The sequence below is a fragment of the Daktulosphaira vitifoliae genome, unplaced genomic scaffold, assembly GCF_025091365.1.
Source record: "Daktulosphaira vitifoliae isolate Bord-2020 unplaced genomic scaffold, ASM2509136v1 Scaffold_1, whole genome shotgun sequence".
NCBI classification, from domain to species: Eukaryota; Metazoa; Arthropoda; class Insecta; order Hemiptera; family Phylloxeridae; genus Daktulosphaira; species Daktulosphaira vitifoliae.
This window is the reverse complement of record NW_026099572.1, coordinates 18,147,389-18,174,161: the sequence shown is the minus strand read 5'-3', so window position 1 is coordinate 18,174,161 and position 26,773 is coordinate 18,147,389. Positions and strand designations below refer to the sequence as shown.

The window sequence follows — 26,773 nt, the reverse complement described above, 5'->3', positions numbered from 1 at the left end:
TAACCTAACCTTGTGGTATTGTTTGTTGACTGACATGTGTGGTACTTTTTCTTTAGTTGCACATAAAAAAAGTTTTATCATACTTCCTATTTTATAATCAGTAATAAGTTTATTTTCACTCGATGCACACAATATAGAAAATATCTTTTTACTAGCAATATAGTTTGTTTTACAAACTACTAAAAATGTTTCTGTTGTCTTAAGGCGATTTAAACGCTTCAGATAAATATTTTAAGTTTCAAATTGATATCCAAGGACCATTTCTAAAATTGCACTACAAAAGTAATAACAATTTTTGAATTCGTAATATATATATTTTTGATAAATTATAGTATTAAAATAAACTCAAACATAGCTTTTAAATTTTCATTTTATTTGTATATTAGATTAGTAATTATCAACTCAAAACATTAACATTATTATAACTATTATTACATAGAATACAATGATTTTATGGAATTTTTCTTTTAAATAAATTATATAAAAGTTATAATAAAATAATAATGGTTTGTAACCAGGAATTTCTCTTTTAATTAGATCTCGTTGGACGGTATAAATTGAAAATCTCTGTATCTGTATCCTTCACAAGATGCTTCTGAAGACTTGCATGCGTGACATTTGCATGACGTCGCTTGCTGAAAAACGTACACCTCTGTTCCTGGTTCAACACCCAGTTCACAGTTTTTTAAGATATATTTAGTTAATTTACGGCCACCGTGTATGCAAACTGGATGGTGTGAACGTTTATAAGGAAATCGCCAATCAGATACCTTTGGACAAAAAAGTTCGGAAGTATTTTACAAAAAATTAGACTTTAAACATTAAAAAAAATTTATAATTTGTTATTAAACAAAATTTTTACTCTCGGATATTTTTTTACACAATTGTTTATACCTACTTCCCTGTTAACATTGTTTTTCAAAATAGCTATCTGGGTAGTGTTCAAGGTTAATATATTTTAGGCAAAATATACGCATTATGTAAAATAAAAGATAACAAAGATGACGTTTCAAAAAAATGAGTAGTTCACGCAATAATTACAATGTGTTTTAAAATGGTCGATTGCTAGTGCTTGATTATATACAAAGTTTTATATATTTAATTAATTTAAGATACTTTGAAGTTGCCAAAAAGGTTTCTTGTAAGTTGTATTCTAAGAACAAATTATGCTGAGATACAGTGACAGTATTTTATTGTACTGGATACTCATGGTAATAAAAATGTAGCCTGATTTTTTTGAAGTATTGAGCTTATATTCTGTACTACAATAACAATAACTAAGTGCTCCTTGGAGGTTTCATATTTATAATATATGATTGTTGTGTTAAAGCTTACTTCAGGTAGGTATACTATTGCAGCTCACGAATGAAATATGTTTACGTCCAATAATAAAACATATGATCTTTTTTTTAGAAAGATATTTTAAACATTATTACTAAATTGTTGTTCAAAAATAATCCGAAAAATTCTGTAAAATAAATTACCTAAAAGAGCATTTATTTTAAATATTATTTAAATATATATGTATATATATATATTTTTTTTTTTGTTCAATAAAATCAAAAGAATGATCACTTTTACTATAAATACCTGGATTTCAATTAAATGCGCAATATAATAACCAGAAAAGTCCACTTGAAAAAAATATTCCTGGAGATACAATAAATAAAACTGTTTTATGTTAAAACATAGCAAAAAGTATGAGTTATTTCTTATTATAACTCTTATTATCAGATATGTTTGTTTTATTTACTAATTCATAAAAAAATTTTCACAGGACATCTTGTTCAGTAATTAAATTCTTTTTTTTAAAAAATTGAATCTCCAAAAATAGTGGACTGGTTATTGTGCAATATATCTGCAATCACCTTAAATATACTATTTAGTACAAATATTAGATATATGTCTATTAATCTGAAATTTTTACCTCATTTGAATCGCATCGTCCCCAACATGACATAACTTCAATTTCGTCGGAACATGTCCTACCATTTATATCTGTATTGGATACTCGAAAAGAATATAGTTTTCTGTTACAATCTAATTCTTTTGTTTGAATTTCATCATACAACTCATTTTGCTCAACAGCAGAAGAAGACCATACGATTATTGATAACAATGTACACCATAAATAAATGCACATCATTTAATCACTGAGAAAATATAAAAACCTATAGTTTTAAAAATTAACAATAATAACAAATTATCTTGGTGAATAAAAAACAATGTTTTCAATTATATTTTAAATCTATACTTTTAGATATTCAAGCTTGATTGAAGATTCAAAAGCACATTTGAAATAAGTTTTTTATTTTTCAACAAAACACAGTAATGCCAAAGTTAAATTCATTATTAAAGCTGTAGATAAATAATTTAAGTGGGCCAAATTGATTAATGAGTGAACGTAATAATGAAGTATATGTAGTAGCGAGACAAGGGATAAAGGTTATGAGTTAACCCAACCACCTAATTCAGCTTTCAAGGAAATCCCGGTTACCTGGACTTCTTTTTAGAATTCTTGTTTTACGCGGTACTCGGTTTGTAAGCATTTTATTATGAATGTATTAATGTTTTCGAAGATGGCTGCATTTTTTAAAATATTTTCAGATGTATCAATATGGTCAGTTGAGTTTTAACATTTCGGATTCAACTGAACACGTGAATGAATCTGAAGATATTTTAAACAAAACATTTTATTATTCAGCTTTAGTTATTTTTTATTATCACTTTTGAGATCACCTACGCATGCCGGTTCCGGTGAACGATTCGGTTCTTTTGAGACTATCGTAATGTGAAGGCATACAACTAAAACTCATAAAGAGAGAAGTCTAGCTCAAATTTAACCTATTTGAATCTGTTAGCCCGAAAGGTTTAGTTGCACAATAGTTCCAAACCAGTACGCACAAATGATTAGAGTAAAGATGAATTCCCAAATTGGAAAATTACCCCATCCAGAATATTTCTATTATTAACTATTTATTATTAGTTTTTATTAATTTACAGAGGGTCAAAGCCTCCGGATCTATTATCAATTGATCATGAAAATAAGAGAATAACACAGCATGTAGTTACATCAGTAATATTGATTATAAATCTAGAAAATAATATCCGATATAGGTTATGAAAACCCTAAACAAAAACAGTAATTTTATTCTAATAAACCATGTTTTTTAATGACATGCATAACTCTTTCTTTTTTTTGATTTATATATTTAATTTAGATTTTCTAAAAAAACAATTTCTTAGTCTCACTTTATACTTAAAGTATATTTGATTGGCAACATACAAATAACGATACAATGTCCCCAATCAGTAGCCAAAAGACTATAAGTTTTAAAAACAACAGATATGAACAATTGGTAAATGACGGTAAAGAAAGATGAGCTAAGAGTCACTGGCAAATGTGAATTTTCTCACGGTTTCTATACACTTATTTTGAAATAGACTACTGCGTAGGAGGAACAATGCAAAACAAACATACCATTAAAAGACTATCGGTTCATCCGTTTGTTAAGCTAAGAAAAAGTTCGACGGCCATTACCAAGGTTTTTGGTCATTTCAAATGCTTCATAGTCCTCTGTCTGAGTCAAATATTAATGACCGACCCAGCTTAGATGTTAATGGGTTTAAAGACTACTCGTCAAAAGATTAAGAGTCCAGTTTATACTGGCACATATAATGGTAAATTGATAAAATTTTATTTTCATAATTATTTTCATTTAAAGATTTTTGATATCAAACAAATTGGTCCTAACGAAATTGCATCGTCAGCAACTGCAATTTTCATTAGACATGACTTAAACCTATTCATTACACAAATCCTCAGTTATATTTAGGTGTACAAGGTGATTTTTTTATCATAACTTATTCAATTATTCAAAAAATAACATTTGGATACGTTAAGTTACATATTATTCTATATTATTAGCTGTGTATTACTTTTTATGCTTATCCCTTATGCCTTGTAAGGGTATCAACTTTGTTCTTTTCAAATAGGAACATATAATTTCAATTTAATAAAATGTTTAAAATTTTATTTAAATAGTAATGGTATTTGAGTTTTTAACATAACTTTATTTGTTTGTTAGATATAAAACTTTAAAATCTCAAATTTTTAAAATAATATATATGATTTATTATACACGCAGCAATTATTGTCTATTATCACTTTATCAACAGATATGCTTTAAGTATGGAAAAAAGGCATATTGTTGTGAGTTAACATTTATAAATACACCAACTGATAATGCAGCAAACATAATTGTCGATAGTTAATTGAAAAAAAAACACAATTGTTAAACTAAAATCTTAAACATTTATTAAATTAAAAATACATGTTCCCGTTTTAAAAAATAAAGTTGATACTTTTACTAAGCATTATTTAATAATAATATGTAACTAAAGGTAGCAAAATCAATGTTTTTTTTTATACTGTATGTAATTAGTGGATTATTATAAAAAAATCACCCTGATTATGTTTATTATTTTTTAGATGCAAAACAGTTTTCAAATCCCGTTTAGGGAAGTTTATCACATATGTATAAAAAAATCATATAACAAAAAAAAAAAATCTATTGATTATGTTTAATAATCACAAATTAATTTGTCTTTTGAAAAGGGTATAACTGAGTAGTTATATCATTATAACTGATATAAGTTGAACAAAATTATAATAATTATTATCATATTTATGTTTAATAAGATAATTAGATTCAACTTGTAATTATATGCGTGAATAATAAAACATAAACAAAAATTTAATGTTTATTTTTTAATAAACAAATGACTGTAAATATATTTTTGTAGTCAATTATTTTTATTTGCTTTAATTCGTTTAATGGAAAATTTAGTTATAACCAGTTTTAGTGATTACCATCTCAATAGTAAACTGAGTTGTGTAAGTACGTAAAAAAAAAAAGAAAATCTCCAATATAATCTAATCCATAAAATGTAAAGTTGAATTGACACTAGATTATTTCCGCTATTCAAATCACGCAGTTTGATACTGTTTTTATGACCAATAATAAAATAGAAACTGTATAGGTATAAGGTATTGAATTTCTGGCTAACTGCAGGGGTTGTAGTAACTAGGCATCTGACGAGAGAAAATATGCGTGTAAATAAATTATATTACAGAAATAGATTACTGTACATAATATACATCATAACGAGAATAACAATGCATAAATTTGGGTTATAAACAATATGATAATAATACATGTCATGAAAATGTAAGTAAATGGAAATGCCAAGTAAAAATCGGAATTGCAATATATTATATTGAATGTTTGTTCCTGTAGTTTAAATTTCGGCAACAATCAACAGATAAATGATTATTTACTTTTTTTTAAATATATGAAAATTTAGCAATGTTAAAATTTATTTAAAGTAATTTAGTATTATTTTAATAATCGAAATGTTCTATTGATTGAATAACGAGGGGTATATACACAAATAATTATTTTTAAATATAATTTTTATACTAAATTTTGACAATAAAAATAATGTATACAATTATTATCAAAATGTAAAAGTTTGAGCACTTGTCGTAGAAGAAAATACGAAATAATAATAATTTGCTTATAAATTAGATTAAAAACGCTGAATGAATGAATGCAAATTAAATGAAAAATCAACTTTTTATCACAAATTTGGAAATTTAATTAGTATACGTGTTATTGCTTAGTAATTTATTTTTGGATTTGAAAGCAAAATAAATAACATTAAAAGTGTTTTAGCGTTAATGTATAATATAATAAAATGATATCTTAGACTGTCTTAGAAATTAACATCATAAATATTAAGTGATTATATATTTATATGATAATTCATTTGTATGATACAGATAAGCGATAGTATAAAAAAAATCTTGAAGTTATTTTAACTGATAATTTTCTGTTTTAGAACTTTAAAACATCTAACATTTATACTTAATTATAAGCCTATTTACTTTTTTGCGCATTAATACAATTATTATTTCTACATTGTAGAACGTTAACAAGTATACAGTTAAAATAAAGTTATATTGTAGAAAATAAAAAGTACAGTATTAGAATAATTTAGATAAAAACTAAACAAAAATTATAGTATTACCTTAATAACAGTTTAATTTAATTAAGAAACATTTGTGTAGTATTATTGTTATGTTGTATATTATACAAGTTGTCGCCTTTTAAAATGTCTAATATATTTTTTATTTGGCATAGTTATAAAGCGATTCGTTTATGCAATTCCGATACACCACGTACTGCCGATACGTTTGTATAAATTAATATGAAAAAAAAAAAGAATTAAAAAATGATTTGGTACGTATACATTAATCTCTGCGAAATAAATTATTTTAGAACCAAAGTAGAATAAATGTAACTACAGAAATCAAAACTAACCAATTCAACGTATAACACTTTCCATACATTTTTACTGTAGTTAGTCAACGTATACTTTTTTTTTAAATTTATATTCTTAGAATGTTATGATAAACATTATATTTCAGTAATCAGTAGTTAATATAAGAGTATTATTTCAAAATAACTTGTTAAAAGCTAAAAGTTTTTACGTGTTGTCTCTCATAAATCGTCTTACGCAGTTGGGAATATTTTAATGCACCAAAAGTAAATCTGATGTATTCCATAAATATTTATTAATGCATACCGATTTTACTTGAAATGATAATTACGGTAAGAAAATTTTTTTTGGTATTTTTTTGTGTCATATATTTTTTGATTTTACGATTATTGAATATTTTTTCAATTCATCACTTATACCTTTTAAGGGTGTTAACTTTATTTATTTTTTTAATGGCAATATTCATATTTAACAAGTTTAAAAAATAGTTTAATTAAAAAAATGACTGGTCGATACTAACTTTTGAACTAGTACTTTGGAAGTAATTAAAGTTTTATGAAAATAAAGTGGAAGACAAGCACGTCAGAGTAATACGTAATGATAAATATAAAATAATTCACACCTCACCTTAATTGTATATTTTGAAATAGTTATAACTTTCGAAATATATTTCTTAATTAGATCATTTTTTATTTTATAGTAAAATATGTAAGTTGTCATTAAAAATAATAACGTTGACGCTCTTATAACGTATAAGGGATGAATTAATAAAATGCTTAATAGTCAATAAATAAATTTATAAAATTAAAAAATAATAAGAAAAATTTTTCCTAAATAATTATTGAATTTAGATAAATCGAGTAGCTAATAATAACATAATCACTCTGTGTATAAAAATTAATAATAATACTGTTTTCAGTTGTTTTAGATCATATTAAAACAATTGTAACTAAAGTTGAAAGATTAAAACATAAAATATTTCAAACAACGATTATATTCTGAAATTAAATACAAAAACTTTTTCACGGAGCCCTTTTAAAAATAATTTTTAGTAGAAGAGACTATTTTTGCTTTTCTTATACACATATGACGCTTTTTAAAGAAGGGAACCCTAGGCGAGTTACGCCAGAAACATATTGGCGGCTTTGCCCTTCTGCCGGATTTAATAATGAAGAATATGGTGTCTAATTTTTTTTTTGATTACACTAAATATTTCCAAAAATAGTTATGTGAATTGAAAGCCATTATTTTGTCAAACAAAATGTGTTTAACGGAATAATGTGTTAACATGAAAATTTAATATAAAAATAAAAATTTGACACATTTTTAAGTTATTACACTTCAGAACATTTCCTGTATTCTATCAATTAATTTATGTAAAATATTTAAAGTGAGTTTGCATCTTATTAATCTATTATTCATACAATTTCACTTGCCAAAAACAAAACTATTAACATTGTCTCTGTTACAATCTGACTTATATTAATTCCAATAGTGATGAAATTATTTACTTTACTTAAATACTAATTGTTGTTACAAATGATTAAGTAGCAAAAGTTTCACTTTCATCCACTTAAAAACTGACAAAGGCATTTAATATATAACCAAATATATCAGTAATATTTAAGTTAAGTTGTTTATACACTACTACAACTCCCAGTAAATTATTTGATAAGAAATCATTTTTAAAGAATAAACAGTCCCGCTTGTATATTTATAAAAAACAGTTGTAGCGAATCATGATTTTTTGCTTTGGAAATTATGCGATAAAATCAGTGGATATACAATTATATACAATGGATGTATAATTTTATTTATCTCGCGTATTATAATAGCTCAATTAACTTAAATGATGCAATGGTTTACTTCTTTTTATTAACGTAAAAGTTCAAATCTGATGAAATTATTTTTACCGTAATAATAAAAGTTATAAGATATAATTAAAAAAATAAGATTGTTAAGTTCTAGTCAAGTATATTATTAGAAATTATTTAATATCTGTTTTATCTTTAAATGAGAAATTAATATTATGTTTTTATATCATATATTTTACAACTTAAGTGAATATAAAAACAAATCTGTTTTCTATATAATAGTCGTTATATATTCAACAATAAAATTTTTTTTTTCAGACTACGATTGAAATTACTTTTTTAAGGACAGGGATAATGAAATTTAATAGGCAGCAAAAATATATTAAAAGGTTTAAAAGTTTACTGATTTTTATTATTCATTTCAAGTTAAAAAGTTTATGAACTGCATTTTATTACTGAGATAATTATGCCTATACTAATTAATTTTGTATTAAAATATTTTATTTTGTCGCCTAATTGAAAAAACATTACAACTTATAGGCATGTTTATGATATTTGCAAAGTGTTAATTAGTCTACATATTTTAAATTAATTTTAGTAATTTAACCAAAGTTTATTTTGAATTAATTCTTATAAACAACGTTTAAAGTATTATTTGCATTTTTATTAAATATGTAGTTAATTAATAAAGCATACAATACAGATAACCTTATTAAAATAGATATATAAATATACACACACACAATGATCTTTAACTATGACAGAAAACTAAGAAAGGTTTTTTTAAATTAAAATCAACTATTTTTTAAGAAATTTGTATAATATAATAATCTATATTGTAAATTTATTTAATAAATCAATTGATAAATTGATGGTGGAACTGTCAACTCTTATAACTTTATCACTGTCATTTTTTGCATTCTTAGTTTATGTTAAAAACATAATTTTATTCATTTTTTAATGATAAAAAAAAAAATGATAGTGAAATGATAATTGTATCAAGAGTTATAAGAATTATTAGCTCTGTTCCACCCGATATACGTTTTTTTATTATTTGTATTTTTGGTGAATAAATTAATGAAATTTTATTAAAACCTAACTAGGTTTCCTTATGAATAGTTATTTCTCCTATAAAGTATTTACTTGAATAAATTGTACCATATTAACATAAATTTTGATCAGGGACGTTTTTTGAGGGGTGGAAACTTTGGCATTTGCCTGAGCCTAATTTTTAATAAAAACTAGGACCAGTCAATTTGCACTCTTGCTAACCATGTCACATTTTGAGCAAGCCCGTTCCTTGTTAAAACTAATTTATAATAATCTAAGAATATAAACAAAACGACATTTATTAAATGAAAAAGACACCTAATAGTTTATATTAATTTTTTTATGTTTTTAAAAGTTCGTTTACTGAAAAGTCTATTGAAATATTTATTTATAATCTGATGGGGTAGATATGAAATAGAACCACACTTTAAGCCAATAAATGTATGGTAAAGATGTATTTTGGAAGAGAGTAGTAATAAATTTCTTAAGTATATCATATCCTAAGACGAAACTCTGAAGTCTAATATACTTAATTACTATTTTTTATGTTTGTTATTTATATGCTACTCTTAAATTTTCAAAGAAGCTTTTCTAAAAATTTCCTCAAAATCCTTTAATTTTTTAATAAAATCCCAAAATCTGTAGACTTATGACATGTTTTTATGACGTATTATTGCACAAACGTAAGTAATTTAAAAATAGAACCTATTTTTATATTTATATTTTTTTAGAACGTTTTTTATACAATTTTTCTTAAAATACTATGCACTTTTTTCACAAGTGTAAGTAAGTTTAATATGAACAAATAATTTCTAAGTACATCCATTCAAAATAAGCACTTTAGCTTGTATGTTTTTATGATTACAACATTTTTCATTTTACTTGATATTTTATTGTTATTTACCCCGATTAAAGAGAAAATCTATTTAAATAAAAAATATTTTCATACATTGTTTTTATAAAGTAATATAAATCCTGATTTATGTGTAGCTTGTTAAAGTAAAATATGCTTTTTATTATAATTCAAATATTTTTAATCAAAACATATGCACTTAAAAAAAATGTGTGTAAGTAAAATGTTCTAAAAAAATCGTGATATCTATATTGTGAAGCTTAATATTTTCTTTTGTAATTGACAACAAGATTTTCCCATATTAAAACAACTGATGTGTTTTCGTAAGTAAATGTACTATATTGAAAAATCAGAAAATTATTTATTAATAAAATACAATGAAAACTAACATGAAGGTAATACTAATTTAATATTTACACTATGAATTATTATAACACATGTGCCTAAATATAATCGTATATTTTTTTTTAATGCGGTATTAGCATTGCATACTTAAAAGTAAGGTTTGTCAACAATATCGCCGACTTTTTTCATTATTCCCACAGTATCCATTATTTTTGAAATATCACAATAATCAAAAAAAAAAAAATTTGGAAATTTTGAATTTTGGTCATTTTGTTATAAAATATATATATTTGATATTAAGCCAAAAACCGTTCCTGAATATCTTGTTAATATATTTTGTAATAAAATATATTATGAAATATAAAAACGAGATAAGACGAAAAATGATATTTATTGATACAAAATTCTATTCTTAAATTACGTTTTTTATTATGACGTTGTTGTTATCCCTATTTTTAATAAAACACTAAAAAAGTAATGTATGAGGACAATTAGAAAATGAAATTTCAGAATTATAAAATATACAGCAATAACTGATTGAAATTCAATCTAAAAAATAGAATGAAATTATTGTGCTTCAAAAAAGAATTCCTATTAGATGATAGTGATGACGATAATAATGTTTTATTCAATAAAAGTTAAAATTTTATTTTTGAAAAGAAAAAAAATTGTTTTCAGTCATGACAAAGCAATACAAAAAAATATCAACAGCACTTATAATATTTTCATTATTATTATTACTTAAACCAAAACACTGAAACTATAATACTATTATTCAATAAAGAATAATTTTATGCATTTAATATAACCAATATATAGATTGTTCAGTAAGTAAGAAAGGGGTCTCTAATGTTTTCATTGTTTTTAACAAGTGACTTATTTATTTATTAACCTTACTATTGAACTATCTGTATAATGATAAAGTCCTGTAACGAAAAATACTTTTTTCTTTATAATAAAAAGTAATTTGAAAATATTTGATTATCGTTATGACATACAACTATTATGTATACATTTTTTATATTAATATCATTATCTGATTTGGTTGATGTACCATAGTTTTATTTTTACAACAATGGTAACTTAACGGTATTCTTGAAAATAAAAAAAAAATTGTGAAAGTATTAAATATTAAATTTAATTATTGATTATAATTTATTTTCTATACCGAGAACAATTTTTTTTCGATATTGCGATATCTATATCCAAAAATATTTCTTTAAAGAACCCTACTAAAATATAATATAATTTTTATTATATAAAATCATAAATAACTATTATTTAATTTGTTACATTAAAGTATCAACTTAGTTTTACTTATAAATTAAAAAATTTCAACTCACAAGTGTGAGTTTCATAATAGATTTTAGGACAAAAACAAATTATTATATGACATATGATTTTTGAATTATAATCACAATTTGAAGATATATTGTACCCTCGAATTCAATTATAATCCCGTACAAATCGATACGTTAAATACAACAACATTGTAAAAAAATGGCGCCGGAATTTCCTTTTAAAACTTTTCTGACTCCTGATTTATTTGGCCACAATAAATTGTTAGTATATACATATTAGAGCTACAGCGAACTATATTTTGCATTGTTACTTTATTAGCATTCCACGAATAATAACGAAGAATTATAATATGATTACTATTCAAGTGGTCATATAAAACAAACGATGTTCCAAATGTTAAGATCATACACTAGGGTTTGGATTATTTTTTTAATAAAACATCTAAACTAATGAACGATTTATAATAGTTTTTATTACGGATATTTAATCAGTCTGATAAATTATTTGTCATAAAATAAAACATAAAACATTAAATTAACTTAATTAATGATTTCATTCTTAACATAATACTATTTTCCGACACTTTATACATAATTTGTGTTTTAGTTCATTATAAATAAAATATTACATGAAAGAATTTAAGTGCATAAGAAAAAAACCTTTATGAAGAACATTTAATCCTATAGGATAAACAAAGCTTGACATCAAAGCATCTGCGTAAAATACTAAATACTATTATCTTCACGAAGACCATACTGAAATAGAATTCTTTTTGAACACGTAACTATCTAATTAATAATACAGAACATGTCCAGGTATTAATGTTTAAATGATTAAATACTCTATGCTCTTTATACATAAAAAGGTATAGAAAATCATATTAATTAAGTACTAAAATTACAACCAAAATGTTTAAAATATTTAATGATAACGTAAGTAATGTTAGGTACGAATAATTTTTTAACTGATAAGTATTGAACTCTGCATTAGAATGTTTAATATCAAAATAATGTATTTTATTGTATGTGTAGTAAATAAAACTTATTTTTCACCTAAAAAAATTTTCATTCATTAACGTAAAGTTAATTAAAAAGAACTAAGCACAGTGAGCACGCCGCATAGTTGGAACAAATACAGATAATATCTAACTAATAATACAATTATCATAAAAAACAATTCCATGAAAATCTATAGTATTTAATTTTTTGAAGTTGTTGGATTATTCTAAAAACAACATTAACTCATATTTCCTTGATTATATTCTGATTACTAGTTCTATGAACTACGATTATAATATATTAATAAATACATGCTATAGAAATTAAATTTAGTAAAAAATTGATTTTCTCTAATATTATACACTGAGAAATCATAAAAAATTATACTTGTATATTTTGTTACCTTTATGGACTAACTGAATCAAAAATGTAAGTAAAGATTTATTAAAAATAGGGAGAATGTTATCTTTATTTATTTGATTATTCTGATTAGCTAGAATTAGCTGATTAGTTTTTCTTTTGTAATGGGAAGCCCCATTACTTTTAATATACTTATTGGATTGACATTAAAAACTGAAAAATGTTTATATCTAATACTTAAATGTTTTTTTTAATTTGTTGTAAATGGTGTTATCCGCCTCCATTACTAACTATATCGTTTGACCTAAAATATAAATAAAATTAAAATAAAAAATGATATCAAAATGAAACACCGTGAAATTTTTACACCTAAATAATATATTATGTTTATTTTCGGGGGTCCTATACATATAGAAGATAAGTCTTCAGGAAATTTTCTTTAAACATATAATATGTAACATAAACTTATGTTTAAAACTCGGAGTATTTCCAGAATTCCCCAAAGCTCAGGTTAAGAATCAGATTTTCAAAAGAAATATATCTACAGAAAAAGAAATACTTAACGTATTTATAAAAAAAATTGTTTTCATTCAACCATTTTTAAAAAAGTTAAGTAAAAAAATTTAAAGAAAGAAATTTTCATGTTTTAAGGGTAATGTTTCGAACTAAATGCGATTTGTGACCTTTGATGTATTGTTGAGAACAAGCTAAGAAAAAATAAAGACAGACACAAAAAAATAAATAAATAAATATACCATGGTAAAATTAATACCTTCTCAGCAATGTATCGAACTAAAAAATTATATTAATGAACACTACTCATTTATTAACTACGTATAACTAATGAATTCCAAGTAAACGTTGGCAAATTATTCATTAAACCAAAATGTTACATAATTATCAACAAGTTGCAAAATCCAAACATTTTTAATTGTTTATAAGTTATAAACAATTAAAAAGTAACTTTGATAGTATACTTTTGAGGCTTATAATTTTCCTTTCGTTATAATTTTTAACGAAAAGGAAAAATCTAAGCGTTTAGTAATTAAATCTTTTATTCTTTATTAAAAATATATATAAATATAAGTTTTATCGGAATAGTTTGTTTAAAGAAATAAAAGTTTTTTTCTTATAACTGAAGACTAGCAAATAAAAAACTTTTATATAAGTGCAAACGTACCTGTATATAATTAATTATTATTAGAGTAAAATATGATATTCAAACTTACAAATAAAATTATTGAAGTCAATGCTGATAATCAATCATGCAGTTTTTTTAACTTTAATATGTTAGTTAATAGGATTATTTATAACTTTGAATTGAAAATTTGGGTAAATAACAATGTTTAATTAAATATTTGAATACTCAAAGCAAAAAAAAATTTTTTTGTGATCTTATAAATACATTAATGTATCTATAGAGTATGTCAGTAAAGTTTCTAGAAATATTTTTAAAATACGATTTTTTATATTTTGCTTTAAAATTGTAAAATGGAAGGAAGTCCTTCTATTTATTTAATTTATGATAGACGTAGTCATTAATAATTATATAAGTTTTATTACATTTTACTTTCAAATGGAATTCGCAAAACATTAACTATAATTAATAAAATGTATAATTTTTATTTATTACAACAGAAGCAACATAGATGCCAAATGTTATAACTTCTAATTGAAATATTACTAATAAAGATGATACTATATTTAACTCATTTTATATTTTTTTGTCTTGATATTATTGTAGCGAATATAGGCACTCTGTATTTTTATTGAGAAACATTTAGGTTCTTTACGAAATGTTTTTTATGAATATTTTCGGTATTAAGATTTTATAATTTTTATTTTAAACTGTTTATTTTCATTTTTTAGTTTTTATTATAGAACTATAGTTTTATTTTGTTTTTCAGTTCTTTAATTTTTACCGTACTTTTTTATTACGTTTTTCTGCCATTTACATCGTCCCAGTTAACCGTTTTATGTTACTCATTAAATATCTTGATTTTTTTATGATTCATTACACAAGTTAAATTTCGAAAATCTTTATGCTTAATTTAATCTCATCAATTTACTATTATATTTAGTTATTTCATTTATTTACTTACACATATTTAATATAAAAATTGTATTAATGTTAGTTTAGAAGTTCATTGAATATATTCTAATAAAATGAATTAGAGTTTTAATTAACTCTCCATCAAGTTCATTCATAAAATAACGCTTTATTTATTTAGAAAGGCTCATTTTTACCCTCCCATATTAATAGTAAATAATTTTACAAAAATTAATTATTTTTCACTCAATTATCTTTATTGAGTATAAGTAAACAATGAATTAAGGGTATCATGCAAATGAATTATGTTGATGTGTTTACTAAAGCTTTTTAATTAAAAATCCTATTCAAAAACTTACTAAATGAGGTTTCTAATAGCGTTATTAAGGCTAATAGTAAGTCTATGTATGATGCAAGTTACATATTACACATATTTTTGTTCATTGTTAAAATAGGTAAAACTAAAAAATAAATAAAGTTATTATATTTCAATAAACATATTCAAAATATGAAATTTATTTTAATTAATGTATTGAATCCTTACTAATTAAGTAAGTAGGTATTTACTACAAACATGATTATTCATTAATAAGTAAACTAGTCTCGATTATCTTCATTGAGCTTTTCAATTTTTTTCTTTGGTTATTAAACTGAATATTTATCATTTACTGTTTAAAAAATAATGATGATTTGAAAATATTCATACAATATTATATTTAAATGTTGAAATTTCGATATATTCTGTGTCTAATATAATTAATGTAAATGTGCTTTTATTATTTTCATAAATTTTAATTCATATTCGACATTTAATTTACAATTATAAATTCGAAAATTAAAAATGTAGAGTATTCAATCAATTTTTCATTTAAATACCATTATGTGATACAATTATAATCTTGATTTACTATAAAAAAGGTAAAACTTTCTATCTACTTAGATAACAATAAAACTAAACTAAAACGAATATATAAATTGTGTATCTTTATAATTAACTTTTATAATGTTTCTTAGAACATATTTACCTGTGAATAATGCTAGAATTGAGAAGACAGCCACTTAATATTTTTTTAAAGTACCATTCGTCGAGTTGCTGACCGTTTGATAATTTGAAATTCTAGAAACAGAGGCTTAACATTTAAAATACAACCAACTACGAATAGTTAATAAAACCGAATTATGATTGCTTGAAAGATGTTTTAACGAAAAAACATTTAATAGGATAGAATGACTTACAGAAACGGTTGACGCGGAAAAGACCAAAATGTATTAGCGATGTGTAAGTAGCTAAAATCCACAGTTAGTGCTCGTCACACGCCGGCCTTAGGGGTGTGTGTTGAACATTTTGTGTTAGTCGTCACTACCACCGCCGGCGTTGAGCGCCTTTTCTCGAATCTCATTGGACATCGCCACTGCATTCATATCATTTTCCGTCAGGTATAATTTTTTTTTCAAGAAAATTTATACGTAACAGGTTTCTATAATAAAAATTTGATCAGTTATCTCCAAAATTAGACTGTATGACAATTACCCGGGTTGTTTTCAACAATATTGCATCTTTAACATTGATTTTCGCACACATCGCGATCATCATTACTAATACACACTACTATCTTAATACATTAAACATTTTATCTAAATACATTATTAGTCTATCGGTGTATATATACAAATACATTTAATATATTATTGTGCTTTTAGATAATAATAATTCATGCGAGTGCATTGTAATCCTCAAATCTTGTCATGGAATTTTAAATATCGTAGAAAAAAAACTCAGATTTTTCTATTGTTTACATAATTTTATATCCTAAAGAGAATGTTATTGAAATTATTAATACAAATAATGTAAAAATTATGTTGCTTGTTCTTTAATTCTTAAAATTTATGTTAATAATAACGACGCGAAAAACTTTTTTTTAGTAACTTTTACAAAAAAATCACAATTTTATTTTATTAAAAAAAATATGTATATACATATACATTTTGTATTTTCAAAAGGAAAACAAATTATCAATTATCAAATTAAATGGAAGTATTTTATAACTTTTGTTTGACAACGATGTGATGGTCATACATTTAAACAAAAGAAAATATTTTAAATGTCTTTTTTTGTTTACAATAATACTAAATTGCATAAATAATTATTATAAATGTGACACCATGTTTTTTTTTTACTATATACTCTAGTTTATATCATCATCCCCTTAGTCTCTATCCCAATTATTTGGGGTCGGCTCTGCCTTATTGATTCAATAAAAATTGCACATTCTGTCGACCTGATGCAACCTTATTATAGAGGAAACTAGTAAGATTCCTTAGTTTATATATAACATAACATAAACTGAACTGTTTCGTACTTTTAATCATTTTTGAATAAACCATAATAGTTCTGTTCACTGATATTTTTGTCTGTATAAACATTTTTTATTATTGTTTAAACATTAATCTATTTTTGTCCAGAAAAAAGTTCAGTGGAAAAGTGGAAAAGTTCAACGGTGATAATATATACAATAAGAATAAAAATTTAAACATACTTAATATTAGTTTTTTTTTAAATATTCTAACTATAGTTGTTTTGCCTATATACATTAATATAGAATTCAACAAATAGATCTCTCTATATAACGTGTATATAATAATCATCAGTAGATAGCGCCATTTAACATTAATTTACTCAGTTTAAAAAGTTTTTACTGATCTTGTTCTTTTTTCTCTTCTTTATCCCAACTACTTGGTATCGGCCATCCTTATCCTAAATTCCCACTTGACATAATCTCTTACATCATCTCGAACTTATGAGACGACCTCATATCGCATTTAATTACATCCTTCCATCTCTTTTTGGGTCTTCCTCTACATCTTCTCTCTTCGACATTTGTTTAGTGACATTTTAGTGGTACAAAAAAAAATACTATAAATTTTGTATTATATATAACAAATTTTTTATGATATTTCTATGTAATAGCTTAAAACAATCTTATTATACTTGGAAGTATAACGATGAAGATATAATAATTGTTGAAGAAAAAATATTATTTCATTAAATGCGTACTAGGTAATAAATATATTTCCTAGGAATCATTATAACTCACATACCATATAAGTATAAATTTTGAAAAGTTATAAAAGATAGTAAAATATGTTGATGAAATTATTTTATTTTCTTAGAAAAATATATTTCTACAATTAAATTAACTGTTAGAAATGTTTTAATATCTTCATCCTGGTGATTATATATCAATACTTACAGGTATTGAAAGGACAAACGATGAATAATCAACGTAATTGCATTATTAAAATACTTTTTTGGCATAAAATTCGTTTACAAAATTTTCTATTAGAATTTTATAAATGCTAAAATTTCTCCTATTAATATTGTAATTTAAGAGGTATTTTAAATAAATTAATAGCACTTTGGTGAATTAAACTTGCCGTTCTAAATAATACGAATACAGACAATTAGTATTAAATTTGTACAGAGTAAAAACTAGTTACGAATATAACTAAATAAATATATTTTATAAAATATTAACTGATGATAATAACATTGTAATAAACACAACTTAATTTGACCGAATAACTTCGATTATAAAGTTTAATTTATTTATTCTTTCAAGAGCATTTAAATGGAGTTCAAGGATAATGTTAAGAAACGTTAACGAGTAGTTCAATAGAACTTTATTTGGTATGTATATGTGCATATCTATTTTAGCCGTAAAAAACTATTAGATGAAACATTGATTAATCTAAGAATTACAATCAAATGTCTAAAATGTGACATTTTGTAACTAATTATTATACCAATATAGACACATTTTTAATGAAAAAAATTTTTTTTGAATCTTACTAGTATTAAAATAATGATAATTTAAAAAAAGTTCTACCATAAATACTTTTGTAAGCCAATAAAATACCTTTTTATAAAATTGTAAAGCTTTAAACGATTAAAACGTTAATAATATTATCATTAAATAAGTTTAATTAAATTATATGTAATGTGTCATTAATGTAATAGCTCATAGTACATTTTAATGTCTATTTATAGTTAATTATATAGATAAAATACATGATTGAACCTTAATATTGCAAAATAATTACTAATGTTATATTTTAAGTTAGGCTTTAAATTATATAATTTGTAATGATCTGGGAAATAATCTTATAATCTAATCAAATATATAACGTCCACTAGTTAGATATCTTGAGAAAAAATATAAACATGTGATTAGTACCGAGTCCATCCTGTCTATATGTAAAGCTGCTGTACAGACAATTAATTTACTCAATATTTTAAGAACATAATTTAGATATAAGACCAAATATCTAAATCTAAATCTATAATGATGATAAACTTGTAAAATTGCGTTATGATACATATCAAGTAAAAAAATACGTTGTTTCTTTAGGTTTAATAATTTATCTTCTTTTTAATGACACTAAAAAAATAATTTCACATTCTCACACTATATCATTCAAACCATTAAACAACTCAAATACATCTCAAACGTGTGTAGATTATTCATTAATCCTGATTTTGTAATGTGATCCCCTGAAAAGCGATCCTATAAATATCAACAAGGGAGCATTCATTACATACATAATAAGGGGTTCAAAATAACAATTAATTATCTACAAACACATTTTTTTAATGAACTTTAGATCTCTAATCAATATACAGCGATAAAACTGAGCGGAATAGTAATTACACTGAAAAAATTGTTAAATAAATCTTGTATCAACCGCAGCAGTAACGATCGTTTCTAGAATATAATCTAAAAAGTTTGTAAATAAAAAATATTTAGTATAACCCTGCTTTAGGTATGTTTATGAACACGCACAGGCTTATGACGTTCACACACGAGGCGTCGGGTCATTGGAGCCTTTATTTTAGCACTGAGCTCTTAGAGAATCAATAGGCAAGGTAGTCATAATAGTTTAGACTATGTTCGTATTAAATATTAAGTTGTCTTATAATTTTATAAATAAAAATAATAATGATGAAAGAATAATTAATATTCATAATTAATTTATATGGATGTGTCTCATTTAAAGAATAGCAAGGAGATGACCCTATCAGCAAATGATGAAGACTGGCAAATATTTGACATCTTATGTGGCTTGAAAGTAATAGAATTAGTTAATCAATTTAGATTTTATATTAATTAAAAATTGAAAATATAACATCTGGAAACAGCTTTTAGCTTATAGTCGGAATTTTTTTTTTAATTTTTGAAAATACTTATATAATTAAATAGTATAAGTGTTTTACCATTAAATTTTAATGGTTGACTGAGAGCAGCTTAATTTACATTTTTTCTAATCATAGGATGCAAAGCGATGACAATTGATTTATTATATCAATGATCAAATTGATAAAAACATTTGATTATATCAAATATTTATATGACTGCCTATGTTTACAATATTTGCGTTTTTTTCTTTGAAGTTTATTATAATACACACGCACAATTGTAAACAGTAGTGACCTATTAGGTACCAGGCAGTAGATACGCTAAATATATTTCGCAAGGTTGACTATTAAGGTCTATTATAACAATTTTACAAATACGCGTATTAAAATAATCTTGCAACGATAGGTATATTTAATCAAAAAAAAATTAAAGGACTATAAATGAAAATATATTCAATGGGGTTTTAGTCATGAAAGAGATTCAATGATATTTTAATTAAATTTTTTTTTTATTAAGCTTTTAAGATTTTTAATAAAAAAACTTTGATTTAGAACGATTTTTTTTTGGTATTTGGTAAACTACATGTGGTCAAGTTAAATTTTTGTAAAAAAAAAAATTACTTGTACTTGATTGATGAAATAATAATTTTTATGATCTTGAATTTTAAAAATTAATCATTGTATAATGTCTGGGAAATATTTTGTTAACCTAGTTCCGAAGTAAACTCTAAGTTTATGTATTTTTATAAAATGTGACATACAAATCGATAAATGCCATCGAGTTTTTCATACACGCACTATTTTGTTACTACGCACTTGGTGGCTTTGTTTAGTATTCGGCTTACTTACTGACAGTAGTTAGTAGTATTTCTTATTGTTTTGATAAAAAAGATTAATTTGACTAGTGAAAACAAAACGAAGATTAAGTACAATTCTTAAAGGTGAATTATAAAATAATTGCTATGTATCTATTGTTAATTTTTAATTTATGTATAAATAAATTATATGAGCTGATGTTATTGTGTTGGTGATTCTAGTCCATTTATATGGATTTAGAAAACCACTTACAAAAACTTACTCTTTGATTTTTTTTCTATCCACTTTATTTTGGTCTCAGTAATAACTTTTAAAAATAAAAAACTCAAAAAGTTTGTAGCAAAATTAATATCTTGATTTGTATGTAGATGGATTCTGAGGATTCAATGAGTAGCCGCGAAATAATATCTACACTTAAAAGTGAGTTAGCTGCATTACAATTCAAAAGAGATCGTTTGGTATCAGAAGTAAGAATTTATAACAACATAATCAAATTATGAATTTATGGCTTTACTGTGTAACATTATGTTTAGCTACAAGATACCAAAGGACAACTGAAATCAAGAGATCAACGAACAGCTGAACTTGAAGCAGAAACAGAAATGTTAAAAGAACAGCAAGTTAGACAAAATTCAATTATAGCTAGCCTAAGAAATAGAATAAAGGTAAGTCTCGAGTGAATGTCTAGACACATGCCTCTGAATATTTTACTATTTCATGTTGTTGTATGGTTGAAATAATTATTTGTGATTATAATTTTAATAATTAAGTCTATAAATTAGGAGTTAGAAGATCAAGAAAGATCATTGAGCACTTCTTTAGGTAGAGTGGAATTGTCTTCTGAAACATTATTGAGAGAAAATCGGCATAATGCTGAAAAGTGTGCGGAATTGGAACGTAAAATAAATATATTGGAATTAAATTGTACTCAAGCTGAAAATGCAAGAGATTCGGCTAGAAGAAGTATGGCAGATTTTGTCCATAGAACTTCGTTGGCTATAGGCTATGAATCATTATCTTCTGACTCACCAGCTGCTACAGATGTAGTTATATCAAAAGTGTCTGAGCTACACCAAGTATTTATTAATTCATCAATTTTATTTTGATTAAAATAAATTATTTTTGGAAATAAAATGTCATAATTATTAGGAGTTGACTAGACTTCGACGAAAAAATATTAATGCAAGTGAAAGTTTGAGTTCCGTAGAAATGGAATTAAGAAAATGTCGAGATGATTTAGAAAGAGCGATGATGGATAAAGAAAATCTACAGAGGCAAGCCGCTGGATACATTCTCGAAATCGAAAAGCTTAAACAAGTCAGATAATATGTTTTTTGTATTAAAGCCAAATCATTAAAATTAAACGAATTCTAATTTTATCGATGGTAGTGGTTTTCACAATATTTTCATTGGGATATTTTCTAAAATAGTCTAACAATATTTACATTAAAGCTCATTTATAAGTATTTATTAATAAATTTGCTCTTTAATTATTATATATTAAATACGGGTAAAGCATGGGTCAAAAAATAAGTGTAATCATATTTAATTTACTTGATATGCAGGAAAAGGAACATTTAGAAATGCAACAAAGAGTAATGGAAAGGGAGTTGTCAGAATTAAAAGATAAACTTATGGCTACTAATAGAAGCTTGGGAATAACTTCGAGTAGTTTGGCTAGTCAAGAAGCTACTATTTCATCGCTTCGAAGTAATTATCTGTTGCACGTATTAATAAACAACACATTTAACTAATATGTAGTGTTATATTGCAATTTTAGCCGATTTGAGAGGACATGACGAAAAATGCCAAAAATTGCAATTTGAAATGCAGAATTTTTTAGAATCATTAGCGGTATGTTTATCTTCAGTAGATGGATACGTTCAATCAACTGAAAAAGCAGTAAAGGATGCAGTTAAAAGAATCATTAATGAACTTTCAACTAAAAACACAGTAATTGGTCGTTAACTAAATACCAAAAACAATGAATGTCTATCTTTTTAAAATTGCTTAGTTACACGAAGAGGCCAAGGACAGAATAATTAAGCTAACAGATCGTCTAGAACGTTCGCAGATAGATCAAGATAAAGCGATGTTAGAAAATCGCGTATTAGCCGATGAAAAACGTAATTTAGAAACACGGCTTAACAATGTTGAAAGTGAACTTAATGTATGTGAAATGTCAAAAGAACACTTACGTAATGATAAAACCATTGTAAGTAAAAATTAAAATGGTATATAATGCATTTGCCAGAATTTTTTCAAAAGGATACCAAATATTGGTAATTTTTGTTTATTCATTCTAATTTATTGGCAATTCCATTAGAAAATCCTTTTAACTGGCACAACTTGTGCCGGATGATAAAAATTAATTTTTGATTTGTATTAAAACTTGATAAGTCACATTGTGATTTTTTGATATTTAAATTTGTATAAAGAAGGATTTTTTTCTTTTAAATTAATCAACGACGATAAGACACCAATGTAATTTAAAATTTTTTTTTGCTTTCTTAAAACATTCATATTTGAATATCTACTTTAAAATAATATTCACAGAATTGTCCTATTATAAATATTTACAATTCATTTCTTCAACTAAAAGATTAAATATGATACAAATAAACTGACAAATTATAAAATAATGATTTGTTTATTAAAAATGCAAGTATATTAGTCCATTTAATTTAAATAGTGTATTTTTATTTTCAGTTTGTTACATTTCTCGATAAATTATCGAGAGCAATGCATATGGACCAAATAGCTAAAGACGTTGGAGTTGACCTCCATACGGAATCTTTGTTATTAAGAGCTGAACAATTGGCTAAGCTCGAGTATGACAAAAATATCGACAAGGTATGATCTATAAATCAATTATTCAACTAAATAATTAATGGTTATGGCGTTTATGATATAATATTTTTTTCCGTGGTAATAGTTACTGCTTGGTTATCCTTATACAACAACGTTAGTCAGGCATCGTTTGTATAACGATTTCCCTTACAGAGAAGTATTTCAAACAACGATTAATATCATTTTATTTAATATCTTTTATCCACACTATATTCGTAGCTATAATGAACAACTGCAGCAAATTCTAATTTATTATCAGCCGTAAAATGCTTAGTTAAGAGATTAAGTAGAATAAAGTGACACTTAAATATTATTGTTGTCTCGTAAGTTCTTTAATGTTATGTACGTAGCTTAGACAGGCGAGCAGATTACTTTATCCATTACGAAATTTATTTTCATTTTTATTATTGTAAATTCGCAAAATAACCACTGCGTTTTAGGTATATTTCATGATATAATAGGTAGGCTGATGAGCAAATCATATTTAAAAATATTTTATGTCGTTGTAGTATTTTTCACTTAAGTTGTATTTCTCTATGATAAGTTACAATATTTTTTGACACTTATAGCTTTGTTATCATTAATCAAATAATTTAAATTGTAATATTAGTAAATAACTTTTAAAAATTAATTTATATTATAGAGTGCTCTCGTTTACCAACTTCAGAGACGTGTGCGAACTTTAAGAGACCAATTACAAAGACGTGATCTTCATTTGGATTTGTTACGACGAAAAATTAGCGTTCAAGATGAAAGCACAAAAATGCGTACTCTGTTGGAGAGTGAAAGAGACGAAGCCAATTTACGGTAAGATTATCTATTCGCGCAATATATTTATTAAAAATGTTCAAGTGTATTTATGTATGTGTATCGTAGAGCGAAAAAATTGCAAAAGCAATTGGACAAGGCTCAATTACAACTGGCCGAATCCAAAAGTCAAATTAAAGATTTGAAACTTCAACTTTCAGATGCCGGAGATTGCAAAGTTAGAATAATTGAAACATTTTTAATCGTGAAAATTTATGGTTAATAAAAATTTATGAAACATTGTTTTAAATTTTAGTTAACTTCGTTAGAAAGAGCTAAGAAGATTGAAGATCTAGAAAAACGTCTAGTTGAATCAGAAATGATAAGGATGCGTTTTTCAAAAAAAGTTATTGAATTAAAAGAAAAAGTAACAATATTTATATTATTTAAAAAATGTGGTTATTTTTCATAATGTATATTATTGCGTAAATGCATTTTAGTATAAATTCATTTATTGGGTTTATTACATTAAAACTATAAAATGTGTTTTTAGTTGAAATCGTGTGCGGAAACTCAACACCAAGATAAGACACTGAATGAGCATAGTATACGTATCTTACAAGACGATCTAGCATCTGTTAAGTTCCAACACGGCGAATTAAAACGTCGGGAAAGTACTGTAAGTTAGTTAGTGTAATCAGTTATCAATAAAGTCTGAAAGATGAATTTTTCAACCCATAGCTAGAAGATTTTCGGCGAACTATACTCAATTTATTAGGGTTGGAGACATCTTCAACTGATTATGAAGTCACGTCGAAGATTTCAAAACTAGTTGCCGCTCACAGAGAGTTTTTTATTTTATCTAAGCGGTACGATGACCCTCTTCCAATATATCCTCTTGTGCCGCCATCCGAATCTTCAGATCCAACTGTGGACGACTTTGAAATTTTGAACAATCCATATAACAAGAGACATTAAGAAAAATTGAAACTTTTTACCTTTAACCCATCTCCTAGTCATAATCTAAATAAACTTCATCTTCCTGTTAAGCTATTTGAATATAATTCAACCTTTTACATTCGATATACACGCTTTTTCGTGACTCATTTTGCATTTATTTATAATAGTATCAGGTGCAATCCATTTATAAGGTGTCATTACACGTTATTTAAACATCGCGGTTATTCTGTTACCATTGGTATTAGTTATAGAATACTTTAAGAATAGGGTTCATAGTGTGTCGTATAAAGTTATTGTTCATTGTTTAAGCTCAAGTATTCGCATTAATGTTACCATTTTATGCTAGTAAAAAATAAAAGAACTAGCTAGTTCTTTGATTTGTATGCTATTCAAAACAAACTAGAAACTACCAACAACCTTGAAAGTGAAATGCTTGTTTTTTTTATAATTTTAATAAATATATCGCACGATGTATTTAAAAGTCAGTCGTATAAAAGTCGCCACCGGAATTAATGGGCCAAATAAATAAATATAGTAAGCACTATATGTAAAAATAATTAAAATAATTTTTAAAATAGAAATTAAAAAAAATTATAATAAGTTTTTTAAAAAAGCAACATTGATTATTCATTATAACATCGGATTTTATTAATATTTTATGTAGAATATATTTATTATGTATTATATACAATTTATTTTAGTAATTTAAATACATATATTACGAATTAAAAAAAAAAATTGAAATCTCAATACATATAATAGTAGGACTTCCTATTATTTTTATTACATAGTAATTATTTTTTAAATTATTAGTTAAAATACATTTTAATTTTAATTTGTTTTGAAACTAAAGTTTTTTATTTAGTTTACATATATATAAAAAAATAATTATTTTATTCATAACATATCAATATTTAATTTCTATCTTTGTGATTATATAACTCTTATTCCAATGTATTGCAATTAACTTTGTAATTTTGATCATTCTTAAAACAGTTTCATTTAAGTTTTAACTATTTTGCTAAGTATTGTTTAAATCAAAAAGATATAATAACATTCTAAGATTTAGAAAATTATTTAAATGTTACA

The 26,773-nt window shown here is 24.4% G+C and overlaps 2 protein-coding genes and 1 long non-coding RNA gene across 6 annotated transcripts; 2 read left to right on the top strand and 1 right to left on the bottom strand.

The window, feature by feature from the left end:
* Positions 1-84: 84 nt before the first annotated feature.
* LOC126894475 (uncharacterized) lies at positions 85-769 on the top strand. The gene is made up of 2 exons (XR_007701419.1): positions 85-282; positions 538-769. It is a non-coding gene; the product is annotated as an uncharacterized LOC126894475 (long non-coding RNA).
* On the bottom strand, positions 357-16,487 carry LOC126894472 (thyrostimulin beta-5 subunit). Its single transcript, XM_050665527.1, has 4 exons — positions 16,354-16,487; positions 16,143-16,234; positions 1,928-2,153; positions 357-770 (listed from the first exon to the last, which is right to left on the bottom strand). Exons 3-4 carry the CDS (start codon positions 2,144-2,146, stop codon positions 534-536), a joined length of 456 nt encoding a protein of 151 aa, XP_050521484.1. The 5' UTR covers positions 2,147-2,153; positions 16,143-16,234; positions 16,354-16,487; the 3' UTR covers positions 357-533.
* A 3,476-nt stretch (positions 16,488-19,963) lies between these two features.
* Positions 19,964-26,412, top strand: LOC126894463 (coiled-coil domain-containing protein 170). 4 transcript variants are annotated; one of them, XM_050665501.1, is made up of 16 exons: positions 19,964-20,041; positions 20,173-20,244; positions 21,496-21,594; positions 21,661-21,792; positions 21,910-22,203; positions 22,277-22,444; positions 22,693-22,837; positions 22,908-23,080; positions 23,142-23,342; positions 23,837-23,980; positions 24,063-24,134; positions 24,621-24,784; positions 24,854-24,962; positions 25,041-25,151; positions 25,278-25,403; positions 25,466-26,412. In XM_050665501.1, exons 2-16 carry the CDS (start codon positions 20,185-20,187, stop codon positions 25,700-25,702), a joined length of 2,235 nt encoding a protein of 744 aa, XP_050521458.1. In that variant the 5' UTR covers positions 19,964-20,041; positions 20,173-20,184; the 3' UTR covers positions 25,703-26,412. The 4 variants fall into 4 exon arrangements, with proteins under 4 accessions (XP_050521458.1, XP_050521457.1, XP_050521459.1 ...); XM_050665500.1 differs by having other exon boundaries at positions 20,037-20,244; XM_050665504.1 differs by lacking the exons at positions 19,964-20,041; positions 20,173-20,244 and adding an exon at positions 21,115-21,252 and having other exon boundaries at positions 25,466-26,410.
* The last annotated feature ends 361 nt before the right edge of the window (positions 26,413-26,773 follow it).